The sequence below is a fragment of the Trichoderma aggressivum genome, assembly GCF_033847375.1.
Source record: "Trichoderma aggressivum f. europaeum strain CBS 100526 chromosome Unknown scaffold_036, whole genome shotgun sequence".
Classification (NCBI taxonomy): domain Eukaryota; kingdom Fungi; phylum Ascomycota; class Sordariomycetes; order Hypocreales; family Hypocreaceae; genus Trichoderma; species Trichoderma aggressivum.
Window position 1 is genome coordinate 50,537 of NW_026946402.1, and position 23,461 is coordinate 73,997.

Consider the following 23,461-nt stretch of genomic DNA (forward strand, 5'->3'; position numbering starts at 1 on the left):
CTCTCACTCTCTTCCTTACACCCTCTCCCTCCCTCTCCTCTTTGTCCGGTCAAATCAAATCAAGTCCTGTGCTGTCTCGTCTCTCTCTCCCTGCCTTGCCTTGCCTTGAACGTTGCATCTGGATCTCATCTTTGCCGCCCGCTGCTCCGTACATACGATACGATACGTGGACGGAGCTGTGCTTGGGAGCACTACTTGTACATGCCTTGACGCTGCTTACCTTATGTAGGTACCATCTCAGAGGCGTGCAGCCTGCGTCTGTCGTACCTCATCATCTGCATCTGCTGCGTGCGTGGGCCTCGAAAAACGCACCAAGCTCCCAGGTTTACCAACAACGCAGCAGCGAAAAAGGCAAAACGGAACATGGCCTTTTTACCCGCGGGCGTACTGTACGAATCTAGGATCCATAACGACGGCATCTGGCCCTTTGCCTGACTTGAGCCAGACGGGCTCTCCAGCAGTCAAGATTCACTTCCACACCCGTGCAGCTTCCCAATCGCGACTCTCTCTGGCTGGTTTTGGGGGCCGCGGATGTGTCTTGTCACCCGCAGCTCTGTCTCGTGCGTTTGCTTTTCATTAGGCAGGATTAGAATGGGTGCCGCCAACGGGACCGCCGGGTGGCGTGACGGACGCCAATAGCGGGAACGGCTGGCCCCTATCCTGCACTTGGCCTCGTTTTCTCGTTCGTCGAGAGCGACTGGTCGACCCCAAGCAAGGCTCGCTCGGCTGGATGGAGCGGGCAGGTGGCTGACTGTCCTCGTGAATGAGAGCGGCTGAGGCGGAGGGAGCTGCAAGTTGGTGGCCAGCCGATACTCTGACAAGACGACGCTAAACAACCAACCAATCTTGTTCGCCTTGACGCTTCGCCTGGATCAGCGCCAGAACCAATGTCATGTCGTTGCCCGACGCTCTTTGCGAGACAAGAGACGTCGTCATTGTCAAGCGCCGCTGCAAGATGACCGACGCCGCCTCGGCTCCCATCTCCCCCCGTACTGCCTAATTTTTTTCTCCTTCTTTCCCTTTTCTGCTACCTACCAGTACGAGCACTCGTATATCGCATACGGGCCGACGACTGTAACGCAAAGCCGGGAGCGGCGCTCTACTACCTACCCAACCTTGCCTGCTAGCTCCCTCCTTTGATGCTTACCAAGTGTGCACAAGCAGCATTATGATCACCGCTAGTAAAGTCAAACCAGCACAAAGCACAACTACCACCCTCGGAGCGGCTACCAGTAATAGCTCGTGCTACCCAATTCTCGTCAGCAAAGTGTGGAGAGAGGCACAGAAGAAAGGGTAGAGGCCAAGAAAAGTGAAATTTATTCCGACATCCGTCCTTCGGAAGGACTCTTGCCCCCGTCACATTTGCTGCTGGATTTAGAGAAAGAAGGGGAAGAAGAAAAAGCCCCCTTAACCCTTAATCTTCCTTCTCAAGGGATGACTGTTTATGTGCTCAGCTGCATTGCTGCCATTGCTCAATTCCTGTGAGCTGCAACATTGTTATCGTCGACGCTCGTTGATGATTGGCTGGCTGCCTCACCTCCCTACCTTGAGTACTAATCTACGGAGCACCATGTACAACTTCGCGACAAATGGCCCGTCTTGCATGTGATACCAGCTTCAAAGGGGGAAACATGCACAACGCAACGGGAAGCACGCACAAGGATGCCCGGGGATGGCTACGAGGCACCGCCGCGGTCTTGTTCAAAACCAAAAAATGTTACCATTCATCTACCTGCCCCTGGGCTGGGTCATCATTTTTCTCGTTACATGACGACCTAGCTGATCGCGGCGGGGCTTGCAGCGACCCAAAAGCAAAGAAAGACCAATGAGGAAAACAACTTGGCGTCGCGTCGTCGTCGACAGACGCGACTTGCATGCTCACTAAGGTACGAGACAGGCATCGACACTAGTATCACTCATGCCATGGACGTTCCGGAGCGCTCAAAGCCGGCTGCCGCGACTCGAGCTGCTGCTGCCAAGAAAGTCATTTACAAGCTTCGCAAGCTCGTCGGCGTATTGGTACAGAAACCCATGTCCTGAATCCGGAAACAAATGCAGCCGTGCATCCGCGAAGCTAAGCATCTTCCATATCAGGATGCTATTGTCGGTAGGTAACAGCAAGTCCTCGCAACCTACAGGAAGCGCGGGCGTATCAGCAAACTGCTTCTTTTCTTGTTTTACGCAGTGGCCCGACGGATGCTCGATCCATTGGTTAGGGGGGCCGCCGCTAGAATTAGACTTAAGAGGGGGCCAGAGAGAGAGAGAGAGAGAGGGAGGGAGGGGGGTAGAAGCAGACGCGAGAGAAACTCACCATTGGCGATTAGCACCGGCAGACGCAGCTGGCCGAGCCGGTCATAACTCCCCTCGGAAGCGTTTTTCTTATCCATAAACCTGACAAACGCAAGCGCCTGCTTATGAGCCGGCCCCGGAGGCACTGGTTCGCATCTCACCTCTCCGGAGTCGCTTCTACTGTTGGCGATGCGCTTCCATGCTCGCTTACCCGCCTCTCGACTACGCTCAGAGCGCTGCACAAAGGAGCCCTCCTCGAAAGCTTGCTGTTCCTCCTCCACGGTCCTGGCCGCCTTTAGGCGCTTGAACGCCTTGCCATCGGGCGAGGGTTTAACGCCGTCACCGGAGCTGGGAGTCGTTCCGCAGAGCACCAATCGCCGTACCTGCTCCGGCGCGTTCAGAGCCATGAGCTGCGCAACGCAACCGCCCATGGAATAGCCTAATACGTCAACCTTGCTACCTTGGCCAAGGATTTGCTTGATCACGGCGCTGTAATGCGCCGCCCAACCGGCAAAGGTATCGGGAACGTCGCCCTCGGATCGGCCAACGCCGGCGTTGTCAATGAGTAATACCAGGGTTGTAAATTAGTTACTAAAATTTTAGTATTAGTAACTAATACTAAAAAACTGAAACTTTTAGTATTAGTAACTAATACTAAAATATTTTTAGTATTAGTAACTAATACTAAAGTAAAAATTTAGTATTAGTTACTAATACTAATTTAGTATTAGTAACTAAAAATACTAAAATTTTAGTATTTTTAGTATAAAATAAAATTAAAAAACTAATATAATTATATAATAAAAATTTTTTAAGGTTTACCGCCTTCCTAATTTAGATATTTTACTGGACTTTTAGTATACCGCTTTCCTAAATTAGTTAGTTAAATCTTTGCTTAATAATCTTTAACTTTGTAGTAGTTTTTTATTTATCTTTAATTTTTATAAGGTTATAAATAGAAATAGAAAATAAGATTTATATTATTAAAAAGCTAAGAAAAAGCGCTATATTTTAGTATAATTTATATATTATAATGCTTAGTAATAAGCATAAAGTCTTATACTTTTAGTAAAGTACTTTACAAACCTATACCTAAAATCCAATAGCTATGTATTCTAAGACTGTAGCTTATTGTAATTAGAAAATAGAGCTTATAGCGGTTATTTTAGTGCTCTTTAGAGCCTTATAGCTAGCTTATAGCGCTAGCTATTCCTCTTTCTAGCTAGCTATCCACTATAGCCTTCTATAACCCTTTACCATAAGCTATACTTGAAGCTTGATCTTGCAACCTACCCTATAGCTTAGAATCCTTATAAGCTATTACCTAATTAGGCCTAGCTTACAGCCTTGCTTAATAGCTACTGCCTAATATAGCTTAGTGCTATAAGGCCTTATAAGCTTGCAAGCTTACAGTGGGTTATAGTGCTTAAAAGCACTATAAAGCCCAGCTTTCCAAAAGTTCAAAAATCGGATTCAATTTCTGCAGACCCACTTTTTCAGGGATTCTAGCCAATAAGAAGGCTAGAATTCTGCTTATATAAGCGCTTTTAGCCAATCAGATCGCTTGAAAAAGCGGGTCTTCAGGATCGTAAGGGGGGAGCCTTGCAAAAAGCTCGAAAATCGTCAAATCCACATCTGGGCACTATTTGCAACCAAAGCCGGAAATGAATACCAAAAACAGCTATTAAACACTCAGCGATTTTGCAACTATTAAAAGGAATTAGATTACGTAAGCTATACTAAAATAAAGCGTAAGTTTAGGACTTTCTAATAATAATTTTTTTATATAATAATTCCAATTATTAATTACGTAATATAAAAGTTAAATAATAGTGTTTTTTTTTAAGTTTTTATATATAAGTAATATTAATAAAACAACATATTTAGCAAGCAGTTACAGTAGCATTAACCCTTTTGACTGTTTATTTTACTTAGTAAATTATATTTATAATTACTTTTCTTTAATTTATAATATATAAAATTTAAATATATAATATAAAAAATATATTTTTAGAAACCTTAAATATAATACTTTCTTATAGTTTATTTATTATTTTAAAATAACTGTTTAATTATTATAAAATTACATTTTAAAAACTAAGAAATTTATAAATCAAGTATATTAAAAAAAACTATAAAAAACTAAAAAAAAAGCTATTTTTCTAAATCTTCTAAATAATTTAGTTCAGATTCCTTAAAATCCTTTAACCAATTCTTGACTAATATAATTTCCTTAAATAGATTAGGGTTTAATCTATTTCTTGATTTAGTAATAATATTATTACTAATAGAAAATATACTTTCTATAGAAGCAGAAGTAGCAGGAATTGCTAAATACTTTCTTGCTAATATAGATAATATAGGAAATTTATCAGAATTAAAAGACCAGAATTGTAAAGGATCTTTCTATAAAAAATATTAGTAATTTTTTTAAAAAAAATAATAAAAAAGAATTATTTACCGTTTTCTTTAAACAATCTTCTTTAAAATAAAGAAGAATTTCATCTTCTTTAATAGGATTTGACTTTAAAAATAAATCATTATCAGAATCTGAATTATAATTCGGACTTGATGACTGATTTAAATTATTATCAAATGTATGTAAAGAATTATTTAATAAATCCTTTTTCTTAATATCTTCTTTAACCCTATAAAATATTAATATAATATTTTTTAAAAATAGAAAAAAACTCACAGATTATATTCTTCTTTTAGTAAAAGAAGAATATCTTTGCTAATAGAAGGATAAAAATATAATAAACCCTCGTCTAGGAAATGTAGGTTTTTAAAACGAGGGTCTAATAAAATACTAAATAAATAAGGTTTATATATAGTTAAATCAGAAGGTAACATTTTCCTAGGAAAATATTTTTCTAATTTTACTAAACCCATTTTAATAGCATTCTGAAATAGAATATAAAAATTTGACTATAAATAAAATTAGTAAAAAAATTTATTAAAGAGAATATAAATATAAAAAAAAACTTACAGCAATATGCTTTTCATCAATGCTTTTTTGGTATAAAAGAGAAGTTTTTTCTAGTTTATTAAATATTTCATAAATATATAATAAAGCCATTGACATCGTAATATATAATTGCCCTTGTAATTTAATAGAAGGTTTTAGAAAAATAAGAAATATCTTTCTTAATTCTATTAGGGCATTCCATTCGATTTCTAGAAGAAAAACCTAAAAAAAATTAATATATATTTAAAAAAAAATATAAAAAAATAAAAAAAACTTACTTTTTTAAACTCTTTGTTATTTGTATTATTAAAACAATATAATAAAGCTTCTCTTAAATTAATAGAAGCATCAAGCATATAATAAGTTGAATTCCATCGTGTAGGAACATCTATTAAAAAATTAATAAAGAAATTAAAATAAAATAATAAAAATAATAAAAAAAACTAACCAAGAGGGATTTTTTGAATAATATAATTTTCTAGGATTTTAAAATCCTTTTTCCCTTTAATAATTCCTTCTTTAAATAAAGAATGAAGTTCTTGGGAATATTTCAGTAATGTAACAATTTTCCGTAATTTGTTAATTATATCTAAAAAAATTATTAGTAAAATTAAAAAAATAATAAAAAAATAGAAATAAGAAATAACTTACTAGTATTAAAGGAATCAGGAAAAATCTCGTTATTCTCAACATTTATATCAAGATTAATAAAAGAAATATAACTTGATAATAATTTTAAAGTTGTAGAATTCGATATATATTCCTTAAGAATATCCTGGGAAATTAAATTAATAATATGTGCTATACAGCGTATATCATTAATAAAATTATTGTCGTTAATAGCTTTAAAAGTATTTTTAAAAAAGCTTATAAAGGTATTATTATTCCCAGCATTATCTCGTGTAATACTAAAAAAAAAATTAATAAAAGAAGTTTTATAAATATATTTATATAAAAAAACATACCTAAATATATTTTCCAAATTATTTAAAATTGGAAATGGTTTAATAGCTTTTTGAAAAGCTTTGAAAATATATAAACCAGTGTGACTTTCTAAAAGTTCTTCAAAACCTATAAAATTATTATTAATAATAATAATAATAATTAATAATAAAAAAACATACCAATTAATTTATAAATCAACTGAAATTTTGAATTAATAAAAATCAAAATAATTCCTAAATAGGAATCTTGATTATTAGAAGTCCAAATATCGAAAGTAATAGAAAAAGAACCAAAGCTTTGAATATTTAATTCTAAATTAGAATTTAATTCAGATAAAGCCTTAGTATAATTCTCAGAAAGGATATCTTTTATTTTATGTCGATTAATAACCGGTGTATCCCTAAAATAAAATAAAAAATTAATATTTCCTTTATTATATAATATAATAAAGGAAAACTTACTTATTAAAGTAAAGAAGTAAATCTTGAAAAGAAACTGAAGATAAAACATTAAAAGAAATATTATTTTCAATAATGAAAAATAGTATTTTTTGCAATGCAGTATCTTCATTAAAAGAAGTAGAAATATGTCTAATTTTTTTAGAAGAAGAATTTTCCATAGGTTGTAAAGGATTTTCTAAAAAAAAAAATTAATAAAAAATATATAAGAAATATAATAAAACTTACTTCTTTTAAGTGTTTTTTCTGTTTTTTTATTATAAGCAATTTCAGGATGTTTTAGTTGATAATGTTTAACAAAATTCGAAGATTGAAAATTTTCAACATTTGCAATCCCAGTAAAAGAACAACTAAAAATATATATAAATTAATAAAATATACTTAAAGAAATAATAAAGGAAATAAAAAAAAAAACTAACCTTGAGCAAAATAACTTCATTTTTCGTTCTGATTTTAAATCAATGGGTAATAAAGTTCGGGAAAATAAATTATGTTGAAAAATATAAATTCGGGAATGTTCATTAGCTTCTAATACAAAATTTATATTATTATATTTAAAAATAGGAATTTCATTTGTTAAAATTGTAGAAATAGAATTATTATCATTACTTTCAGTAATAAAAGATGAATTTAACTCTAAATCAGCAAAATCTTCAAATTCAGCCATTTTGAAAATAATAATAATAATGAATAATGTAAAAGTAAATAATATAAAGTATAGTAAATCTTATAGTGCAAAAACTAAATCTTTAGGACATCTCCTTATTTTTATAGAATTTTTTTCATTAATTTCCCCTTTAATTTTCTCCTTAATTTCCCCCTTAATTTAGTATATCTTATGTCAGATTTTAGTATGCTTTGTAATAGCTATCCAATAGTGCTTATAGTGCTTATTTTAGTGCTTACTCCCCTGCTCTTTAGGGCCCTATAGCTAGCTTATAGCGCTAGCTATTCCTATTTCTAACTAGCTATCCACTATAGCCTTCTATAACCCTTTACCATAAGCTATACTTGAAGCTTGATTTTGCAACCTACCCTATAGCTTAGAATCCTTATAAGCTATTACCTAATTAGGCCTAGCTTACAGCCTTGCTTAATAGCTACTGCCTAATTAGGCATAGCTTATTCAGCAACCATAAGCTCCCTAGCTTACAGCGGGTTATAGTGCTTAAAAGCACTATAAAGCCCAGCTTTCCAAAAGTTCAAAAATCGGATTCAATTTCTGCAGACCCACTTTTTCAGGGATTCTAGCCAATAAGAAGGCTAGAATTCTGCTTATATAAGCGCTTTTAGCCAATCAGATCGCTTGAAAAAGCGGGTCTTCAGGATCGTAAGGGGGGAGCCTTGCCAAATTGCTCAAAATCGCTTATTTCGTCATTTGTGGCTAAAGGTTACTTTTACACAAATCCTCAACAAAACACTTGTTGAACACTCAACGATTCTGCTACTACTGGAAGGAACAGGACTACATAGGTTATACTATTCGATAGCTAGGAAACAGGGCTATTTAACGGTACTAGTCTTTTACTATGATTCTGGCTGCTTGTGGAGGAAAATGAAATATAAATAGAGGAGGTTTTCCTGAGTTTTCCTATACTGGTAATTACACAGATTGAACAGCAATAACAAGCTATTTAAAGCTATTTGCACCTTATTATACCTTTTTACCTTAATTACTAAACCAGTAATAAAACTAACTACCCTATAGTAACCTTATAGTTTTATAAAAATATATAATAAAAATAATATTATTAAAATACCCTAAAGCTAAGTTATATTTTAATATAAAATATATATTACTAATATTTTAGCTAGCTATATAATTGTTAAGTGTTTAATAATTATTTTTAGATTTTATTTTCATAAGACTTTTATAAGACTTTAAAGCTATAGGGTAGCTAGTTTTATTGTTGGTCTAGTAACAAAGGGTAAAAAGGATCAAATTGATCAAACTTGCTTGTTGAATTCGTTGATTAAATTGAATTACTAGTATAGGAAAACTTAGGAAAAACCTCTTTTATTTATATTCCAAAAACTAATACTAATAGTTACAATTGAGATACATAAAGACTACTGTTCGATAGCTAGGAAACAGGGCTATCTAACGGTATAGCTTATGTATCTTAGTTCCTTTTAACGGTTGCAGAATCGCCGAGTGTTTAATAGCTGTTTTTGGTATTCATTTCCGGCTTTGGTTGCAAATAGTGCCCAGATGTGGATTTGACGATTTTCGAGCTTTTTGCAAGGCTCCCCCCTTACGATCCTGAAGACCCGCTTTTTCAAGCGATCTGATTGGCTAAAAACGCTTATATAAGCAGAATTCTAGCCTTCTTATTGGCTAGAATCCCTGAAAAAGTGGGTCTGCAGAAATTGAATCCGATTTTTGAACTTTTGGAAAGCTGGGCTTTATAGTGCTTTTAAGCACTATAACCCGCTGTAAGCTAGGGAGCTTATGGTTGCTGAATAAGCTATGCCTAATTAGGCAGTAGCTATTAAGATAGGTAGGAAGCTAAGCCTAAATAGGCAATTGCTTATAAGCTGTAGGGTAGGTTGTAAGATCATGGATTAAGTATAGCTGTGATTAAGGTTATAGAGGGTTATAGAAGGCTATAGGGGATAGCTAATTGGAAATAGCTGTAGCTAGCGCTATAGGCTAGCTATAAAGCTCTAAAGAGCACCAAAATAACCGCTATAACTATAGCTATAATACTAATAATAGCTATAGTCTTATAATTTCCTTTATTATTTACTTTAAAATTATAAATTTAAAAATTATATTTTTTTTAAAAGTTTTCTTACATTAATAACTTCTGAATTAAATTTATTAATATAAATACTTAAATTAGACCCACATTTCCTTATAAGGAATATACTCCTTCCTAAATAGGAAAAAATATTAAAGTATAAGGGGGATTTTATAAAAAGCTTAGAAATTAATTTTATTTAAATTTCTTTAGTTTAGACATTTACTAAAAGCTTACTAAAGTAGCTTATTAATATAAATTAAATTAATATATTGTTATATAATTTATATATATATATATTTTATATTATAATAAATTAAATCTTTTATATTTTTTTATAATATAATATATATATATAATAAAATATATTTTATTATTATAAAAAGCTTTATAAAGATTATATAATATTTAATATATTTTTATATTTATATTATATAATATATAAAGAAATTTATAAAAATATTTTTAATAATAATAATTTACTATATTATTAATATACTAAAAATACTAAAATTTTAGTATTTTTAGTATTTTTAGTTACTAATACTAAAATTTTAGTATTTTTAGTATTAGTTACTAATACTAAAAATACTAAAATTTTAGTATTAGTATTCCAAATACTAATTTTTTAGTAACTAATACTAAAAATACTAAATACTAATACTAATACTAAATTAGTAACTAAATACTAAATACTAATTTACAACCCTGGTTACAGATGTACATGTAGATAGATAGATTGACTGGCGCGAACGTCGCACCGCGGTCTGGCGAGACCTGGCAAGCCCGACGTGCGGGAATCTGGCTCGCCTTTGTTCGATGAGCGATGAAACTGCCCAGGCAGGCCACAGCTTCGCCCACAGCTAGTCCAAAAGGGTGCTAGGCGGCCTGTGTCTCTGCTCTGGGCTGGATAGCACAAGGAGTATCGATCGAGTCGTTGCAGGGGGACGTGCGGCCACTATTGGGATTGATCTGTCCTCCAAACTTTCTGCACGGAGCGGTAGCAGTGGTGGCATGGCATGGCAGCAACCGTGCCCCTAAAACCCAAGTACGCGGAAAAGATATGGATGGATGGATGATGCCGTAGCGAGCGTTCTAATGCTGCGGTCGCGTTAAGCCGTAGATGGGGAGGGGACAGCCAGCAAATGGATGGAATGGGAATGCGCCGCGGCCAGCTGCTTCGCATGAGCCCGCGAGATTTCATCGGATCAATGCCAGCCCAGCGTCCAGTCCAGGCCAAGCCAGAGCCAGAGCCAGAGCCAGAGCCAGAGCCAGAGCCAGAGCCAGAGCCAGAGCCAGAGCGAGCAGTGAGAGCACCACCCAGCCTAGCCATCGGGGTCACCTTGGCAACTCGGAGCCAATCTCGTGCGGGCTTCTGGCTAAGGCGGCCATGGCGCTGGCTCGTTTCTGCTTGCCGCCCTCCTGCCGGGCCTCGGGGCTTCTGGGCCATCTGGGCCTCTGGGGTTGGAGCCCACACGCATCGCGTCCGTCGCTGAGCGAAGCAAGGGGCCGAGCTAGGATGCCAGGCGGAGCTAGGCAGAGCTAGGCAGAGCTAGCAGAGCTGGGAAGAGCCCCAGATGGCCAGATCCGCCGGCGGCTGGCCGTGGCACGTCAGTGTGTTGAGCAGCTTCAGGAGTGTGTGGGCGGACTCCACTCGGTAGCAAAACTTCTTTTTCTCTCTTTCTCTCTTCTCTTTTCCAATTTGATGGCATGACGAGGGTGGAGCCACGCTAGGACAGACGCGCCACGGTAGGGGTGTGCTAGAGCTGAGCGGGCTGCGAGGGAAAAGGGAGTCGGCGTAAAGCGGTCCCAGCGTGTGCGCAGTGCGTTCTAGAGTGCGGGTACTCGTGCGTGTTGTGTACCAGTACCAGTACGGTACCAAAGGTGCTCGTGCCTGCGATGGATGGGGACTCAGACCGCATCGCGAACACGCGGCTAGTGTCCGAGCATTTTTCTCACCACCGACGCAATTCATCGTCAGCGAGCATGCGCCCTACATAACGGCGTACCTCGTCCAGTAAGGCGTCAAATGGACCTTTGCGCGTGCAGGGTGCAGGCGCAGGCGCAGGTGCAGGTGCATGTGAGTACTCGTACTTGTACCTGCTGGCACGCACGCCGCGTGGAGCGCGCAGCTGCAGGCCACGGCACTCGACATGAAATGCAACAATTGACGTCGTGTACCGTATCAGTAGATGCTGAGGTACCTGTACATGTGTTCAGGTTGTTTTGCTGTCCACGTCCCTTTTTCCCCCGAGCCATGCCATGCCATGCACCCCAATGCTCCGTGTAGCATCGCTGTCTTGTCTGGCCTGCTCCACCAAACGAGCCCGGCCAGCGCAGAGATCAATCCTACCGGTACCACGACCGCCGTAGCCGGGCAGTGTAGCGTAGCACGCAGCCTCAACAGCAGCGTCAGCAGTCTACAGGTAGGTAGTAGTAATAAGCCACTGGGTGTGCTGTTGGTCTTGGAGCCTCGAGCCTTGTGCGGCAGTGGCGAGGCTTGTTCCATTGCTGTCGGGATTATGGCGCTGCCGATTAGTAGAACACCTAAGCAGCCCAGCTCACATGGATGCAAGCAAAACAATGTTCAGGGTGGCTCGTGGGTTTCCAATCAATCAGCCAAACCAAACGGGGGGCTGGGCACAGAAACACATGCGTGGCACACGGATTATGTAACAAAGGTTGCCTGCAGAAAAAAGGCCGAATGCAAGATACGGCTTGGAGTATCTTGATCCTGAGGCTCCCAAAAAAAGGCCGCCCAGCCCTCCCGCGCTACCCTGACCTTATATTTTAGGCGCTGCAGCCCCGGTCACATGACCGTCGTTCCTTTTTCGTAGTGCCCCCCCTGGCCTTATCCCCGACTGTGGAGCTCAAAGCCAAGACTCTGGCCCCGGTGCCGCTCTTTCATTCTCTGCTCTTCCGTTCACGTCTCTTTTGTGGGGTCTCTCTTTAGCGCCCCCTTCCTGTACTTCCTACAAGGTACTAGCCCCGTCCGATGCACTTTGCTAGCAGCCCACTCTAACTTGAGCGGCACTCCGTGGCAGCCGTCATCTCTGTTGCGAGCGTTTTTATCACGTTTTTTGCTGTCTGGGCCGGCAATGGGAAATGAGGTGCCGCCTAGTGAGGGCGGCTCCGTTCTTACGAGCTCAACTTAGTACCTACTGCGCTGGAGCCCAACACCGAGCGGGTACCTCGATTTCTTTTCCACTATGTTGACTTTCTCTGCCCGGCTGCTAGAAAGCCTTTGGATTCGCACAAGTGGCTGCTCTACGGCCAACAGCGCGGTCATTTGTGCAAACCTGGCTGCGGCTGTTCCTCTTTCAAGACTGAGTGGCTTGCCAGGCATCCCGGCTGGCTCTGGCTCTTGTCACCTTGGCTTGCGAGTACACGCCACCAATTTGTTGGCGTCGTTCTAGTTGACTCGTTCTGGTCAACTCGAGTGCCACCAAGTCGTCGAGTACACCTGCCACTGTATGCCGGACGAGTGAGCGCCTTTGTACCTGAAGCGTGTCACTGCCATCATCTCCATGTGTAGCCTCTGGTGCCACCTCTCATTACCGCCATCTGCTCAAACTAGCGCCACGGTCATTTCGCCCACCAAAACCCAGGCCAAAGAGCTGCTGACAGTGCATACCCACGGGCCAACCAACACATCGTCTCCCCCCCCCCCCCCCCCCGGCAAATACCGGGGGTTAAACTGCCTACCAGGTACATACGCATCGCTACTTGTGTTCGTATCGAGGACTGGCGTCGCCAATAATGAGTTGAAGATCCCCGAGAGCTAGGAGAGCCTCTTGCTGCCGGTTGTTTTACCCGCTGGATCCTCGTCCCATGCTTGTTTCTGCCTCGATGCGCCCATGGAGCCTCAGCAACCGCCGCTGGCCCTGCGTTGCGATAAACCGATACATGGGCTCTACTGAAATACTCACATATGTGAGGACAAGCACAGAACGCAATTCCCTCTTAAGTTGAACACTTTATCAATCATGATTATTAGTGCAGCCACCGCAATCTGGTCGTGTCCACCTGTGGCCGCCTTAAACTGACGATTTACCCCATTTGAGCGATGCGATGCGATGTTGGCCATGTGCGGGATAGCAGCAGTACTTGTAGACTTTAGCTGGGCGCTCGCTACCTATCTCTGCGTACAAGAAAATTGCACCTATTCAGCCTGTCAACAGAGGTTACGCCGCCAAGTACAGCATGACTGCTTGCACCAGCTTGTGGGCCGGCAAATCGACAGCCTCGCCGTCAGATAAGACTGGTCTCTACCTAGGATGCATCCTCTCGGGTGATGAGTGTCTCCGTGCAGGGGAAGTGAGCTCGCCATGGTTCCTCTCAGCCGCCTTACCTGCCTAGCTCCTCGCCTATGTACTAACATGGCCGTATTACCAGTTGCTTTATGCATATACTCGTAGATGGCCTGCAATACCTCTAGTAGGTACTAGAGAGCCACGGCAGCAGCTGCGTCAACTCGGGTGCCCAGGCTCTCAAGTCTCCGTCTCCCCCCCCAGCTTTTTAGCCCTTTGCAGCTCAGAGTGTGTGTGGGCTGCTAGTCGTAGCCTCGGGCACTACGGCGGTACGTACCTGAGCGTGAGTACCTGGGCACTTCGTACCCGCACACCATCTCTCCACAGAACCCTGCCCACACCCCCACTTTACCTACTCGGCAAGGAAGAGCCAAAGCCGCCAAGCAGCCAAAGGCCCCACTGGACCAGGGTGGCCCCGCTCTACCACATGCCACGCCCTCCGTGGCTCTAGGCCTTCCTTTCCCTCCCATTTTGATCATTTTCATGGGTAAGGTAAGTTTGTCGGTTCAGCAGCGCAGGTCCGTCCTCCACAAGACCAGCCTTTTCTCTCCCCATTACCCGTTCTCTTTTTCTCCCCTCCATCACATCTCGCAGCCATAGCAAGCAGCGTCGGGGGTTCGCGGATCTTGACGTGCCTCCACGGTTCAACTATCCAACTATCCTTCTGCGTAGAATTTTAGCCTCATCGGCCTTCCGTTTCGCTTGCATTTCTTTCTACTTTGCATATTCTTTTACTTTTCATTCTTTATTTCGTCGGGCCGAGCTGTTACTGGCGTCATAAATTAAGTGTCTGCTCTGCGCGGGTGCTTCTTCAGCGGTATCCGTCTCCGAGCCATTGGACCGCTGCCACAGCCATCGCCCTTCAATCGACACGACAATCACCAGCCCGGAGATTTTCGCGCCGTCACGTCGAGATTGATCCGTCTGGGCCCGCGCTGTTCACCCTACACCGCCAGCCTTGTCGCGATAGTCCGCTGCCGAGTGCGTCGCGATGGCGAACCATCACCCATCACCCACGATGATGCAGATGCAGCATCAAGCACCCCCTCCCGTGGCACCGCCTCAGAATGTTCAGCCGAATCACTTCAACCCTTCGCACCAGATCGCGGCAATGAATGAGGCTGTCTGGTTGCAGATTGGTATGAACCCTTCCCTACCCACCAGCTCATCACGGCCGAGCTTTGAGACTAATACCCTGAACAGGAAGCTTTTCTGAACTGCTGCGCGTTCCTGACGAGGCCATGCACGCATATGAGCGGGCTCTGCAGGCCAATCCGAACTCTACCGCCGCAATGAACGCGATCGGCATGCTCCTCAAGGGTCGCGAGGCCTTTGACAAGGCTCTCGAATTCTTCCGAGCCATTGTCCAGCTCGACCAGAACAACGGCGAAGCATGGGGAAATCTTGGTATGCCGCGTCACCGCTACACTGATTCTTTGGATTTAGCTCATCGAATGCTCTACAGGCCACTGCTACTTGATGACCGAAAATTTACAAAAGGCATACGACGCTTACCAACAGGCGCTGGTCAACCTTCGGGATCCCAAGGTATGTTGGATGACGCGCTAGACTGCTTGGCTTTTGCTTGGCGATCTGGGTAATAATTGTGACCGTTGTAGGACCCAATGCTGTGGTACGGCATTGGTATATTGTACGATCGCTATGGCAGCTACGATTATGCTGAGGAAGCATTTTCTCAAGTTATGACCATTCAACCCGACTTTGAGAAGGCCAACGAAATTTACTTTCGACTGGGCATAATCTACAAGCAGCAATCCAAATTCAACCAGAGCTTGGATGTAAGACAACACCTTAAACTAAGCAACCCCCTCGCCGTCTTGACTAACAGTTCACTAGTGCTTCAAATACATTGTCAATTCTCCCCCCGGGCCTCTTACCCAAGAAGATATATGGTTCCAGATTGGTCACGTCCATGAACAGCAGAAAGATGTGAGCTTCTCATTTTTTTTTCACCACGGCTGTATGGTATGCTAACCTTGCTTCGCAGTTTGATGGCGCCAAGTCCGCCTACCAGCGCGTACTGGACCAGTCGCCCAACCACGCCAAGGTTCTACAGCAATTGGGTTGGCTCTACCACCAACAAAGCCCAGCATATGATTCCCAGGAACGTGGTATCCAGTACTTGGAGAAGTCTGTCGCGGCAGACAACCAAGATGCGCAAAGCTGGTATCTCTTAGGTCGTTGCTATATGTCGCAGCAAAAGTACCCCAAGGCATATGAAGCATATCAACAAGCCGTATATCGTGATGGAAAGAACCCGACGTTCTGGTGCTCGATTGGCGTGTTGTACTATCAGATCAACCAGTACCGAGATGCGCTGGACGCGTACTCAAGAGCTATTAGGCTCAACCCGTACATTTCTGAAGTCTGGTATGACCTCGGCACTCTTGTAAGTTTCTCTGCTGTCTTCACTTTCTCCTTCTTATACAGCGGATTACTGACTCTGTGCAGTACGAATCGTGTAACAACCAGATTGCCGATGCGCTGGACGCTTATCAAAGGGCGGCAGAGTTGGATCCGGGTAATCCACACATTAAAGCCCGCCTTCAGCTTCTTCGTTCCGGCGGTACAAATGGCGGTCCGCCACCCGCTGCTCCTCAGCCTGCCGACATGCATCCTTCAACGTATCAGACAGGTCCTACAGGCCCTCCTCAATGGGGAGGATCCGCGCAACAACAGTCCGCTGGCCCCCCTGCCGCCACTCAGGCAGCCGGTGAGAGCTGGGCCGGCAGGCTGTCCAACGTCAACCCGCCGCCGCAGCCGCCGAATCCCTACGAGAGCAGAGCCGGTGAACCATTCCGTGGTCCAGCGCCGCCTCTCCGGCAGCCCAGCCCTCCTCCGCAAGAGCCGCCTTCGCGCCAGCCATACCCTGAGCTTAACAGGCCTGGCCCATCGCGTCGTGGCCCATCACCGCCGCCTCAAGGCCATCAATATGCCCAGCCTCTTCCTCCGCCACCACCCCAGTCTCAACCTCCGGCTCCTGCACCGGCTGAGCAGCGACGTGTTCTCAATCCTAACTGGGGTGGCTCGACGCCTTCGGCCTCGGCTCCTCCTCCCAACAACTCTAACAATGCCAACCCGCCTCCGAATGCAATGACTCCGTTCCGGACGGCCAGCAGCCCTCGCACTACCGACGGCCGCCCTCCAGTTCACGACAACCGCATGCCATCCCCCAAGTCGGCTTATCCCCAGCACCCAGCTCCCCCACCACCTCACTATGCTCATCATCCAGAAATGCCACCCCAGAGTGCTCCCGAAAACAACGCACAGCCGCCGCCTCCCCCGCCTGCGGCGATCTCTGAGCCTCCTGCTCAACGCATGGAGGACCGGCCTTCGTCTGTAGGACCCAAGAGACATCGCGAGTGGGAAGAGGAGCCCGTGGCCAAGAAGCCTGCCAATGAGGAGACTCGTGCACGACTGGCCGATCTGGCACACCGCAGGCCCTCTCCAACCCCTCCCCGCGACCCATACCGCCGCAACTCGTCCGAGGCTCGCCGGACGGAGGAGCAACGTCGCCCTGAAGAACCCAGGAGGTCCGATGAACCGCGCCACAAGACGGAAAACTACCACCCGTCCGAGGCCGCTCACCACACGCAGAGTCACAGTGTGAGCTCGAACCACCTGCCGCCGATGCAGCCGGGATCAGGTCCCATGACTGGTGTCGTCCACGAAAAACCTCAGCCACCGGTTGTCCCCAAAGAAGAACCCCGTGCTGAACAGGCGCCCCTAGCTCGCCCTGCTCCTCCATCTGCCTCTGAACCCGAGCGTGCTGCCAGGAAAATGGACGTCGACGAGGACTATGATGACAGCGGGGAAGACGAGAAGAAGACAGTGGTCCTCACTAATGGTTCTGGGCCTCCCGCAGCATCAAGTGACTTGAAGGCTCCGGCGCCTTCTTCCAGCAGCGTCAATGTTGCTTCTGGCCCCGTGCCCAAGACCGAGTAAGAGAGATGCCTACATGCAGACCAAGAGAAGATGGGATTTATGAGTCACGTCTTTTTACGTGGCGATTTATTTCGGTGTCCCTTCCCCCTTTTCTTTTCTTTATTATATATCAGACTTTCAACCCTAGTATTACTACTTAGTTTTTCATATGTTACGGGACGATTTTGACGGACGGCAATGGCGGACGGATCATTGGTTTTGGCTAAAACAAACTGTCGCCAGGGAGCGTTTTCCGTACCATAGGTGTAGTCCTTTTTTTTTCTTTTAAATCTCAATGACTTTTTTGACCAATTCTCTGGTCCCCATATCCATGTATATGTCCTGTAAATCACTACTAAGGTATCTGATACCCAGCTTTGGCTTCTCTTGGATGCTTTGTCCCGTAGATTGCTTGTACTGCAGACCTGGAGTCACGTGACCTATCGCCCTTTTACCCGTACCCGGGTTTCAGTGGAGGCTGATTGGCTGATTGGCTGAAGTGGCCCTTGCGCCATAAATGGCTAGCGTTGAAATCTGGACCTCACATCAGGTCTCGCTTAAAATTTCGCCCACAAATTATTTCCTGAAAGCCCTTTTCACTTTTCTGCTCTGCGCAGGCTTCGTCAATTTTTCATACTAAACTCATCACCACACAACAGCCCAAAATGAGTGTATGTGAAGATACCGAAAAGAAACCTCAGATTTTCCCACGATAATGCTAACATCAGAATAGCACCGCAAGTACGAGGCTCCCCGTCACGGCTCCTTGGCTTATCTGCCTCGGAAGCGCGCTGCCCGCCACCGCGGAAAGGTCAAGTCGTAAGTGTTGGAAGACGAAGAAGAAAAAAACCTTGAGATGCATTTAATCCGAGGATATCACAAGGAACAATGCTAATCAATTGAAATTGGCAGCTTCCCCAAGGATGACCCCAAGAAGCCCGTCCACCTGACCGCCGCCATGGGCTACAAGGCCGGTATGACCACGATCGTTCGTGACCTCGACCGACCCGGCGCGAAGGCGAACAAGAAGGAAGTTGTGGAGGCTGTTTCGATCATTGATACCCCCCCTGTACGAACAATGCAGCCCGCTTGGCTATGTGCCTATGGCTAACATCTTATTTTAGATGATCGTTGTTGGTCTTGTGGGCTACATCGAGACTCCCCGTGGTCTGCGCTCCCTCACCACCGTGTGGGCCGAGCACTTGAGCGACGAAGTTAAGCGCCGATTCTACAAGAACTGGTACAAGAGCAAGAAGAAGGCCTTCACCAAGTACGCCAAGAAGCACTCCGACAACAGCGGTGCCTCCATCAACCGCGAGCTCGAGCGCATCAAGAAGTACTGCACCGTCGTCCGTATCCTGGCTCACACCCAGATCCGCAAGACCCCCCTCAAGCAGAAGAAGGCCCACCTCATGGAGATCCAGGTCAACGGTGGCTCCGTTGCCGAGAAGGTCGACTTCGGCAAGGACCTCTTCGAGAAGCCCGTCTCCGTCGACACTATCTTCGAGCAGGATGAGGTCATTGACGTTATCGCCGTCACCAAGGGCCACGGATTCAGCGGTGTCACCGCCCGCTGGGGCACCAAGAAGCTCCCCCGTAAAACTCACAAGGGTCTCCGAAAGGTTGCTTGTATCGGTGCTTGGCATCCTTCCCACGTCCAGTGGACTGTTGCCCGTGCCGGTCAGGAGGGTTACCACCACCGTACCTCTGTCAACCACAAGGTTTACAGAATCGGCAAGGGTGATGCTGACGACAACGCCTCCACTGACGTTGATGTCACCAAGAAGAAGATCACTCCGTATGTTTACTTTGAACCTCCTTTCTGGATCGCCCATCAGCGTATAATTCATTGCTAACATTGTCTTGCAGTCTCGGTGGCTTCGTCCGCTATGGTGAGATCAACAACGACTTCGTCATGGTCAAGGGTTCCATCCCTGGTACCAAGAAGCGTGTTGTGACCCTCCGCAAGTCCATGTGGACTCACACCTCAAGAAAGGCTCTGGAGAAGATCAGCCTCAAATGGATCGACACCTCATCCGAATTCGGTCACGGTGCTTTCCAGACCCCTGCGGAGAAGAAGCAGTACCAGGGTACCCTCAAGAAGGATCTGGCTTCCGCATAAAAAGCTTATTTCCTTTTTGCGCGTCGGGTCATTGCATTGGTGTCGGATTTGGTTTGCCTTGCTTTTTGGGCTGGGTTTTTGGGGCTTCATAATGGGAGGAGCACGAAAAAAAAAGATGAATTTCAGCTAGAGATCTGAAAAATTCGAAATGAGATTTCCTGTTATGATCATGGAAATCCCGCGCATGTGCATGCCAAGTAGCGACGCCAATAGAGAAGAAACTGACCATTTATACGCAAGTCTTGATGTGAATCTGCTGTAGAAATCTGGATCAATTTATTGCGCGACTGTAATTGTAAACAATGTAAGGGAGGGAAAACAGCTGCTATGAAGACTTTTTTTTTTTTTTTTTTTTTTTCATTATAAGTGCCTAGTTCTGATATTTACATTTTTAAGTGATGAATCTCGAAGCGTTTTGAACGTTGTAGCGCTCACAGACCTGATCTATAGCGCCTCAAACTCCAACGGATTCGTCGTTGACGTCACCCCACCTCAAAATCTGACGAGACCACCAGCTTTAATAGCACGAAACATCTTCACTACCCGCTGAACCGTCTTCGCCATTCTCCCTCATGCCACCCAGTCAACGAATCCTCTTTGCTGCGTTTTCATTCCCATCTAGAAGAGTCCTGCATATCAACAAGCGAATAGCGCACCGCATTCCCCAGCGCATCCATCTTCAGCCCCAAGGTCAATACAACAACAGCTCAAGCACGGCTGCGCCGAGTTTCCGCAGCTTCACCCAACGCCGAACCCTATCGAACACCGCGTCCCGGAAAATGGCGAGCGACGAGGACTACATGGCCTTCCTCAACAAGGCGAACCAGGATGCGGACGAGGGGAGGGCGGCAGCAGCGCAAAGCTCGGTGGCACAGCGGACGTTTAAGACTGCGGATGAGGGGAGTGAGCTGCCCAAGAGCATTGCTGAGGTCTGTCGCGGTGCGTTTTACGTGAGCGAGGCGGATGAGCCGTTTAAGGGAGTGTCGTTGAAGTGGAAGGGCGAGGGAGGGTTGCCGGATGAAGGTCAGTTTTTTTTTTTTTTTTTTTTTGCCTATGCCCTGGACACTCCATTCCAAGATTACGGTTTCTCGAAGTCTAAGAAGGGGAGGGGGGGGGGGGGGGGGGGGATTTGGAAGAGAGAAAAAAGTATGCAGAAGAGCTAATTGGAACATGCTTGGATAGTCGAATTCGCAAAGCTGATCAACCACTGGGACGCCGAGAACGCGCAAATCGACATCATGGACCCGGTCGACTGGGACTCGCAGGGGGAATACGGCAATGTGATTGATGCTGTGAGGGAGGCGACGCGGGGGAACGACGTGAGAGTGTATAGGGTTGCGAGGGATCTGACGAGGGCGGAGTACTGGGTTATTTCACGGGATGACGAGGGCGGGAGGATTGTGGGAGTGAAGGCGCTGGGCATTGAGTCGTGAGTGGCAGGCATTGGATTGTTCTATTGGGGAGGGGATCTATATTTTTGTTTATGACTTCTCGTCTTTATAATTTTTTTTTATCTATTGAGGTCCCGAGTGTGGCATTTATTTGTTATCCTGTCTTGGAGTACTTGAATCGAAGAGGGTTTCGGCTATCAGCGATTGAGGAACGTGGATGGTATCTCGGCAGCATTGTAGTACCTGTTGATGGGTTTTAAGAACTCCTTATTTATCCTTGGCCAACAGAATTGCTTCAATAGCCCTTTGTCGCTTATCGAACGAGCAAACTGTTTCGGGGTCAAAAAACGGTGAGGGTAGCTGCGCATTGATGCCAAACTAGACCTACCTGGGTAGTAATAACGACGAAGCGATACTTGGGGTCATATCATGGTCTCCCCCTCTGCCAGCAAACCTTTGTTCAACAAGTGTAGCTGTCCATGCCCTTAATATTGCGGGTAAACGGTGATTGGCCCAGGTAGAGCACTTGAAGGGAGAAAAAGACACAGTCAATGTCGCCTTCAACTGCTCTTGTGATGCGACCAGCTGGGCCTAGTTTGGTGTGCCATTGAACAAGGTGGGCATGCAGGAGGCGATTCATCTCAAGCCTCACCCATTGGCCGCTTGGCGGCGATCTCTTACCTAGTCGGCGAGTTTCCGCCCCCCGGACTGCGTTGGAGATTGAAAAGCCACGGATGGACGCTGGCCATTAAAGACACGCAGAAACCGCTTTAGCTCGCACGTTGACACCGAACAGGCACGCGGACATGACACGCTTACAGCTGCTGTCTGGAGAATGACGTCTGGCATGCCGTAATCAGCATCTCGATGCGGTTTTGAAAAAAGTCGATACCCATGTCTGCCCCACGCTTCCAATTGTGTGTGCACCATGTAAAGCTCCCTTCGTTTGTTTGCTCCTGGGATTCATTTTCAATCAATCACAACCATTGTTTTTTTTTCACAAGACTTTATCTCTTCAATTTTGGAAATACACAATCGGGCACATCCCACCGACCTTGAAATGACAAAGAGAGCCTGCTCCGATCGCCGGCCGTATGATACCCGGCCAGTGTCGCTTATACGATCAGGCCAGGTCCAGAGCCAAGATGCTCTAGACAACCTCTCTCGGTATGAAGAAGTCAGTCGTCAGTTTGCACAAGAGTTCCCGCAAATAGCTCGGAGCATTGAGCAACACTCCTGGATACCATGTTTTCTCTCACCGAATACAGGACGACAAGAAAGCAGGGCGACTGCCCCAGCAGATGGCGCAATGGCTGCGGATTCCATAGCTAGTCCCATCGGTGGGCTGGCTTACGATTCCCAGTTTGCAACTACAGCAGGCTACGATATTTCGATGTACATTGACGACAATTGCTTTGACGCCCTGCCTTTTGCAACGACCACAGCGACAACCTCGCCGACTGAGCAGTCGAGCGATCCCGACTCTTTTACTCCTCCCGGCTCTGATGCCGATTTCGACCCGACATGCAATCTCCAAACATCAGCTTCACAGCCTCTCTGGTATGATGAACTCGAAGAATCGAGATACAACCACCCGCTGCAGAATTGGAATGCGGAGCAGACAGAGAAGCAGTGGGATGGGCCAAACCAAACAATTTCCGAATCTCTCATCGCGCCGCCGGTCGAGCACACAAGGTCGAGTGATTTGGACGACGAAGCTCTAGCTGAAGCCTCCCAGGTAGATCAAGATAGGATCAATCAGATTATGATTAATTTGAATCAGCTGGAGAGTCGGTTGCGCGAGGATGTGAGGCGGCAGCTGGATGTTATCAGTAATGATTTGTGTTGCGAAGCCTGAGCGCTTTGCTGTGTCTTGATATCTCTTGTTTCTTTTGTGTTTGTTTTATTTGCTATTGCTATTGCTATTGCATGGCTGGGGCTGGGTACATATACGGATATACCAAGCGGGATCAAAATGATTATCGACCATGCTGAATATTAAATGCGGAGTTTTATCTATCAGAGTGAAGGAAATCGCGCAGCTGACAGAGGAGAAGGATTGATATCAACCTCCTTGATAGAATGAGCGTGGGAGGGTAGCGGCCATTTGCAAGTTAGACGACTTCCTAATGTGGGCATCGGTAGACGTTATCACCACGTACATCAATTGTATATAGCTTCTTCCACTATCACAGGCATATTGCTTCTTCCATCATCACTAGGTACTACTGTACTACCTAGTAGGTGAGCAGGCAGGCATCATCTTGTATCCATCATCTTGATTTTCCA

General features: G+C 44.9%; 5 protein-coding genes across 5 annotated transcripts; 4 read left to right on the forward strand and 1 right to left on the reverse strand.

Moving 5' to 3' along the window:
* Positions 1 to 2,177: 2,177 nt before the first annotated feature.
* Triagg1_7809 (uncharacterized protein) lies at positions 2,178 to 2,720 on the reverse strand (the record flags this gene model as incomplete). The annotated part of the gene is made up of 1 exon (XM_062902586.1): positions 2,178 to 2,720. One exon carries the CDS (start codon positions 2,718 to 2,720, stop codon positions 2,178 to 2,180), a length of 543 nt encoding a protein of 180 aa, XP_062753142.1.
* Positions 2,721 to 14,732: 12,012 nt separating this feature from the next.
* On the forward strand, positions 14,733 to 17,680 carry Triagg1_7810 (uncharacterized protein; the record flags this gene model as incomplete). The annotated part of the gene is made up of 7 exons (XM_062902587.1): positions 14,733 to 14,853; positions 14,918 to 15,121; positions 15,180 to 15,262; positions 15,334 to 15,513; positions 15,572 to 15,664; positions 15,723 to 16,124; positions 16,187 to 17,680. The coding sequence occupies 7 exons, from the start codon at positions 14,733 to 14,735 to the stop codon at positions 17,678 to 17,680; spliced, it is 2,577 nt and encodes an 858-aa protein (XP_062753143.1).
* Positions 17,681 to 18,324: 644 nt separating this feature from the next.
* On the forward strand, positions 18,325 to 19,781 carry Triagg1_7811 (uncharacterized protein; the record flags this gene model as incomplete). The annotated part of the gene is made up of 5 exons (XM_062902588.1): positions 18,325 to 18,330; positions 18,393 to 18,478; positions 18,572 to 18,728; positions 18,784 to 19,457; positions 19,529 to 19,781. 5 exons carry the CDS (start codon positions 18,325 to 18,327, stop codon positions 19,779 to 19,781), a joined length of 1,176 nt encoding a protein of 391 aa, XP_062753144.1.
* Positions 19,782 to 20,353: 572 nt separating this feature from the next.
* Positions 20,354 to 21,214, forward strand: Triagg1_7812 (uncharacterized protein; the record flags this gene model as incomplete). The annotated part of the gene is made up of 2 exons (XM_062902589.1): positions 20,354 to 20,804; positions 20,964 to 21,214. 2 exons carry the CDS (start codon positions 20,354 to 20,356, stop codon positions 21,212 to 21,214), a joined length of 702 nt encoding a protein of 233 aa, XP_062753145.1.
* Positions 21,215 to 22,232: 1,018 nt separating this feature from the next.
* Positions 22,233 to 23,030, forward strand: Triagg1_7813 (uncharacterized protein; the record flags this gene model as incomplete). Its single annotated transcript, XM_062902590.1, has 1 exon — positions 22,233 to 23,030. The coding sequence occupies one exon, from the start codon at positions 22,233 to 22,235 to the stop codon at positions 23,028 to 23,030; it is 798 nt and encodes a 265-aa protein (XP_062753146.1).
* Positions 23,031 to 23,461: the final 431 nt, after the last annotated feature.